General features: G+C 39.5%; 1 protein-coding gene across 1 annotated transcript in view; it reads left to right on the top strand.

Moving 5' to 3' along the window:
• SKAP1 (src kinase associated phosphoprotein 1) overlaps nt 1-7,579 on the top strand; it is a 458,887-nt gene that overhangs the window by 398,651 nt on the left and 52,657 nt on the right. Inside the window, exons 7-9 of the mRNA XM_006833657.1 lie at nt 683-807; nt 3,166-3,229; nt 5,384-5,578. Of these exons, the coding sequence (XP_006833720.1) occupies nt 683-807; nt 3,166-3,229; nt 5,384-5,578 (384 nt within the window). The remainder of the gene's footprint in view (nt 1-682; nt 808-3,165; nt 3,230-5,383; nt 5,579-7,579) is intronic.

Here is a 7,579-nt window from a genome sequence, read left to right on the forward strand (position 1 = left end):
TTTAGGATGGCAGCAGAGAATTCTCTCCTGCCTTCACTTTGAGTCTTTTTTTCTTTTTTTTTTAATCTCCTTTCTGATCATCTAATGATACGCCGTAGCACTCCATTATTTCACAATTTGACCTCTTGAAAGAAAGAAAAAAAATTTTTTTTCAATTGTTTCATTCATTTTTAGTTAAAAACCCATGTAACTGGCAGATGAAGAGGGAAGTAGGTTAGCCTAATTGCCACCATAAGATGTGGGGAACTGGGGAACTTTTAGTGCCCCCCCATCCCCATACTGCTGTCCCTCCCCTCAATAGGGAGCTATGCTGGTCCTAATAATAATGCTTCAGCTCTGTATTAGCCTTCCAGAGCCTCAGTTATAGCCACACTCTCCGGGCTGTAATAATTCCTTCTTTCTGTTATTATAGATCTCTTAACATTCTAGTAAATTCTCTGTCTCGGTTGCACTCTTTTGGCACAATAACCTTTCACGTTGTATTTCTCTAGCTTGGCAGTGATCTCTGCATTGCTGTCTCAATAGCCTCTTCTTAAGCTTCCCTAATAACCTTTCCTTGACTATTGTGGATCCTCAGGGATGTAACAGCTGTTTCTGTGCTTTTATTTTACATACCAAAGAAGATGCCTTCCCTTGGCAGTTGCATCTCTCTAGGGATACAGGGAGCTTTCTTATCTTGCAGGCAAGCAGCCCAAAGGGACCTTTCTCATTAAGGGCTACAGTGTACGGATGGCCCCCCATCTGCGAAGAGATTCCAAGAAAGAATCCTGCTTTGAACTGACCTCACAGGATAGGCGCAGCTATGAGGTAGGATGAACTGAAGCCATGGTGGTCCTTATTAGTGCTGCATGTGAGCCGTGGTGTTATGCTGAGCTCCATCCTTTCTTAGTGTCCTCCTCATTTCTTACCAATGAAGACCCTCTTGTTTGACATGTCTTCACCTTTACTATCACATGCCTTCTGCTCCTCTCTGTTGCCACTCTCATTCTGGATACTAGCTTTGCTTGGCTTCTATCTCCTCCTCCCTACCCTTCTCAGTCTCACCCCGTAGGTGAGATTCTTGTCCCCGGTACCGCACACAATTCCTTATTCAGCATCTCTAATTTCATGACTTTAATTCCCATTCTCTACTTTTCACTTGATTTTCACTTCCTTCCATGAAATCTAGAAAAAGAAAATTCTTAACTATAGAGTACAAAATAATTAATTTTCCCATATTCATCTTGTTACCCAAAAATAACCTTCCTGTATCTGTTTATGTGTAGATGCATTGCATATCTCTGGAAGGATTTCTAAGACATTGATGACAATGGTTACTAATAGTAACAGTGGTAACTGAGGGACTAGAGGGAGGGGAAAGAAGGAGAAAGACTTATTCAGCATTATACAGTTTGAATGTTTACCTCATACATTTATTACCTATTTTTAAATTAATTAAAAGGATAGTAATTATAGTGACTTTCTTTTCTTTTACGTATGTACAAAGGGGCTTCATAAAGTTCATGGAAAAATGGAATTAAGAGATAATGGAATTTTTAAACAAACTTTTTGAAGCCCTCCTATATATGTATGCTTGTATAGTCTTTATTGTTGGTAATTTTTATCTTATTACGATTTTGTGAAGTCAGTTTAGAAAATATTTAGCTAACTATGAACACCACACTAAGAATAATTCATATTAATTACCCACGTAACCCTTATGACTCCAAACTCTTCTTAACATTCATCCTTTCATGTTTTCATAGTATTTTAACCCTTATTTTGATAAGAATAACATAGGTCTTCATTAAGCAATTTCAAAAATTTTTAAACTTTTCTAGAGTTGTTATGTATGTGGATGTATGTAAGCTAGATGTTTGCATAGGGCATGTTAAGTTATTTTTGTTATTAAATTCTCACAGTATTTCGTCCAAATAAAAGTTTATGTGACAAGTCTAAACTAAATTTCCTAGAATTTTTTATAGAAATGCATTTTTTAAATTAAAAATGACAGTGTATAGTATTGATAAGTATTTAGCAGGAAGCTGTTTCTATACAACATCTATCTTTATTTTACCCTGGTGAACAGCTGATAAAAAATGTTTTTTAATAACTGTTTCAAGTTGATTCTTTTAAAATAAAGGTTGATGCTTGAAAAGCCTGTTTTGTGAATCAAAATGTAGAGTTTGTTTACTTCTTATTTTCTTTGGCCCATTGAATCCAAATCATTCCCATGGTCTGTAGATTCTTCCCCTGTAAAATCCTTTGGATCTTTCTCTTCTTATTTATTCCCACAGCCATCACAATAGTTAAGTCCCTATCACTTCACCCAGAGGACTAGTTAAACAGGCTGCTAGTCAATCTTCTATCTCCAGTTTCTTCCTGTTCCAATCTCCTCAACCTATGATGTTGAAACAATCCCCAACTCCTTTGAGGAGAATTTACAGTGGTTTCCTATTGCCTACATTTTAATTCTGAACTCTTAGTACTCTGTACCTTTCTTTCAACTCTTCTCTGACCCTTAACTCTCCAGCTTCATCTGTTATTATTCTGTAGCCAAGCAGACTTCCTACCTTCCCCAGACATTTTTTCATTCCTATTTCCTCCCACATGATGCTCCCGACCTGAAATGTCCAACTCCGTGCACCAGTCAGCCACTTGTTCTTTTCAAATCTAACCAAAACAGTATTACTTCAACTTCCCTGACCTGATCTAGGCAACAGTAAGTTCCCTGTTTCCTCCCAACACCCAATGGTTATCAAATGCACCTGCTTCATAGTATTCCCATTTCATGTACATTCCTTATCTTCATAACTGATGCATTATTGTTTGAATTCAAGAACTCTGATTTGGTTTTATTTTTACTATTGTCTCTTTAAACCTTTCTCAATTAAATGCTTGATGAGTGAATAGATGATCAACTGAATAAATGCACATAGACATGAATGTCTAGACATAATATAACTCAAATGGGTGTGCAACATTGCTGAAGGGGAAAAAAATCACTTTCAAGAGAGTTGTTTGGTCTTTCTAAATAATAACTTTCTAAATATTAAGTAGGCAGAGAACGCTGAACTTTAAATTTGATCCTGAAACTCAACTCACATCTTCTTACTCATACTTCCCTATCAAGATTCATGGAAATTTTTGTAAAGATAATAAACTAATGTACTAATTTTTCTCTAGTTTACAGCTTCTAATCCAGCTGAAGCCAGAGATTGGGTAGATCAAATAAGTTTCTTGCTAAAGGGTAAGTGTTATTATTAAAAGAATAGTTCTTAAATGGATATATAGTTGAAGTCATATTGCATAAATGTAATTTACATATTTCTCCCTTCCTACTTCTGTATCTCCCATATTATAGCATTGAATAGCATCATGTATGAATCAGAAGGTAAAGAAATTACCACCCTGCAGATGACATCTGATACCATTCTAGCTCATCCACCTACTTACAAGAAAGACTGTAATATTTGTAATCACTAGGGAATTATGAACACCAGCTTAGCCTGTCTCAGTGTTCCCTATCCCCTTATATTGTGGAAAGAAAAATTCATGATTTCCTACAGTGTGGCTCTGTAGGACCAACAAACCACAAGGTCGGCAGTTCAAACCCACCATCTGCTCCTCAGGAACCCTATATAGGGTCGCCATGAGTTGGAACCAACTCAAGGCACTTAACAACAACAATTGTACTTTAGGCCCAAAATCATCTTGTTTTAGAGGAAGGTATGGAAAAATATAAACTAATTTTGGTGGCCTTCAAGGACATTGCATATTAAAAGCAAATTGCTATTTCCCAACCCATAAGAAAATGCTCCTTACTTTGAGGTGGGAAGAGTCCGGCCCAGCAGTCAAATGACTGCTCTTAAGAGTACCCTCTGCTGGTCAGTCTGCAAGCACAACAGTGACAGTGACCAAAGAAGCATTGTCTGGGAGTGGCCTGGCAGGAAGAAGTAGCCAATCTTGAGTCTGTCACTCATATGCCATTGTGGCAGAACCCTGCCTCCTAAGACCTAGAGAGAAGGTTTCATCCTAAAAACACCAAGTCTCTTCATCTCAGTTTTCTATTTTGCTAAAAGATTTTATCGTAGATAAAAAGAAGGAAGCACCAGAGCTTTAATTACAAGAATTGCCTATTTTACTCAGTTATGTTTTTGCTACCGCAAAAACAAACTATTGCATCTACCAAGAGCATCACGTATAATGGACTGGAACTAGGCAAACATGAACATTGATGGCAAGACTACAGGGTACACTCTCATCTAGGTGCCTTGGATTTATGCGTGTAATATACCCCTAAGTGTGCAAACCTCAATAAAACTCAAAGCAGCTTTATTGAGCTGTACCCTGTGGTACTTTCAGAATCCCACATTGAAGAAATTATTCATTCCATTTTATTTTTAAACAAAAAATAATAATAACATATGGTTTAGGCCACAAATGTATCTTTGATCCTTTCCTCATATGCAATGGCACCAAAATGCAGATGAAAATTTTTGCAGAATCTTTATTAAAAGCCTAATCAAGCCAAACAATTTTATTGTCGTTTGAAATGAGTGTTGGATGTCTCTCCATCCTTTCCTTCCCCAGAGTCCTCTGACTGCATTCGCCCATCCTGCAGAGGCTCCTCAGCAGAGTTTCAGAGAGCACTCTGTACTGCACGGCAGAGAACGAACCTTCCCAGTTCCCCATTAAAATAAAAAACCAATCTCCCTCCCTTTCCTGGTGCTCCTCAGTGCTGTAATGGCTCAACAGCCTCTGTGCAGTGACCCACTTTAAGGTCAGCCAGACTATATAGTTGCAAAAGGACACTGTAACTACCTCACTCGGTCATTCGATTTGTTCTATTTTTCCATACCCCACTTTCATTTCCTCTTCCACTTTTGTCCATTTTTCTCTTTACGAACAAACTTGTACGAAACTCTAAAGTGAGATCACTGAGGAGATGGGCTACTGGCAGCTCAGACACCCTTCCAAAGTCCCCATGCTCCCACACCTCTGCGCCCTGGAGAACAGCAAACCATCACTCACTCTTGAAGTTTTCTACTTGACGAACAGTGCATGGCACGTTGGCATTTCCTTTACTGGCTTCTTTTCTCCCCTTCACCTCTCATTCTCATTCACACACCCATACTTTTCAGGGCTGCTTCATCCTGATCAAGTTTTATTGCAAGAAAGGATTTATGTTGATGGTCTAAGCCTGACACAGTGCTAGTCTGGCCTTTTCTGTAGATTTCCTGCCACCAAGCCCTGCATTCAAAATAATAGCACTTAACCTAGTGTTTCTGTTTCTTTGGACATATTTTGTTCTCATCCCTCCTCCCCCTTTTCCCTCTTCCCTTCCCTGCCTTATTCTTTTCTCTCTCTCTATTTTGATTCATTCTCGTCTTTGCCCTGGCAGATCTGAGCTCCCTAACCATTCCATATGAAGATGAGGAGGAGGAGCAGGAGGAAGAAGAGACATATGATGATATTGATGGGTTTGATGCCTCAAGTCCTGGTTCCCAATGCAGACCCATTATCTTATCTGGGAGTATGGGGACTAAAGAGTCTGTAGAGGAGAAATTGGAAGAAGATATTTATGAAGTCTTACCAGGTGAGAAACTTCATCTTCTAATTGTCTTCTGCTAATTTCAGAAACTCTTGACCTGTAGAAGAATATACCTTTGAAAACTGCATAGGAAGCCAAATCTAACCCTCACCTTCTGAAGGAGAGAATGAATGTAGAAAAGCTTTAGAGGAACCTTCATGATTCCCAGCACAGCAGCTCTCCCTTAATCAGTGGATGTCTTTCATCTGTACCATGTAGAGTAACATGTAGACAGGGTTAAAGAGTCATGTTGGTTTTCATGGGTTTACTGTGAATTTGGGATGAGTCATCCAAACTCTCTAGTTTCAACTTTTTGTCTGTGTCATCATAAGAATAATGGAAAGTTGCCTCAAAATTATGAAGGATATCAAAAGTCTGTAGGAATATACATAAAATGCTGACATAGTTCAATAAAACCCCGGACCAAGCACAACTTATTATTACCTTGCTCAGATACACACGAACCAAATCATACCTCCTAAAAAGGAGCCTAATATGTTCTCTCTGTCCACCACAACAGCAAGTCTTTAGAATATATATTTTTGTTTTTTTTCTAGAGGAATAACTGGTATCTTAAAAATGTACAGTCATCATTGCTTCCACAAGGCCACTCTTTGTGGGGATCACAGCAGCTGGTGAACAGTGCAAAAGCACAGTGGGGGTCAGACTGTGAAAATCCAAAGCCTGAGCCTTTTAATTGTGAGGTAGTTAGACCACAGGAACGCTGAATCTTCAAGTCCATTCAGAAAGATCGTTCCTGTGGAAATTTGCCAGGAGTTCAGTGCTCTGCTGAGAAATTCAAGTTAAGCCTAAATTTATAGCAATTTAAGCCTCAATCCCAGGTGAACTTAGGAACTAAGGTGAATCCAACATTCAAGTCTCTGAAGACAGGGCTGGTTGCTAAAAAGCATTGTCAGGAAGCAACTGCCATTTCAAGACCTCCTAAGGAGAGGATCTAGCCCTCTCAGAGGTGCACTTAAGCCTCTTCCCTGAGGGAGAAGCCACATCACTGCTTCCTGAGTTGAGGAGCAGGGCTCCTTCCGGTGTCCACACATCTCCTCCCTGGGGCCTCCAGCCACCACTCACCCAACAACCTAGGATAGCCTTCTTCTCCTAGCACTTCCCAGCATCTGCCAGTCCTGACTTCCCCAGCCTTTTTGTTGTGTTTTATTATGCAAATTATATCTTGGTTGAGGTCGAGCCATTTCTTGTGTCTGAAGTTAAAAAAAAAAAAAATGATAATTTCCTCAGCAAGTCATCGTCGTTAATGAAGTTTTACAAAAACAGATACAACCAAAGGAAAATAAAATTTCACAGGTGATAAATTTTTCCAATTTCCCTGGCAGAATTCGATAGGATTGTTAAATTAAGAGTGAAGGTGTCTGTTAGAAAGCAACGAGCAGTGATGGGTAATTTTATAGAGTGGAAAATTGAATCAAATTGCTACATTAAAACACAGCTCCTCTGAGAATCTTCCCTTTCACAGTCTGCTCCATTGCAACAGCAGGGTGCAGAAATGGATCTAATTCACAACACTCTCTAAAAGGAGATGCACTCCCCAACTTGGCCAGAATCTTCCTAGCAAGCTCTCATCCACTCCCTCCTGCCCAGGCTCAGGGAAGCATTTGGGTGACAATCCACTTTGGGTTACAGCTGTGGAAGAATGCTCTGGGGAAACCTCACTGAACGTGTTTATCTTACACCACCACACCAGGTCTCCAGAAAACAGAAAAGTTTGGAACTCAATTAGTCATTTAGACCTGGTGTGACACTGGGGGTTAATGAGCTGGACTGCAAAGCTCACCAGCCACTCCTCAGAAACCCTATACAGGGTCGCAATGGGTCAGAACCGACTCGATGACATTTAATAACAATAATAATAAAATAACAGAAATAGCACAAGTGGTGGTGGTGATCATGTGCCGTGGAGTCGGTTCCGACTCATAGCGACCCTGTACAGGGTTTCCGAGGCTGTAAATCTTTATGGGAGCAGAAAGCCTCATCTTT

This window comes from Chrysochloris asiatica, unplaced genomic scaffold, assembly GCF_000296735.1.
Source record: "Chrysochloris asiatica unplaced genomic scaffold, ChrAsi1.0 scaffold00007, whole genome shotgun sequence".
In the NCBI taxonomy this organism is placed as follows: Eukaryota; Metazoa; Chordata; class Mammalia; order Afrosoricida; family Chrysochloridae; genus Chrysochloris; species Chrysochloris asiatica.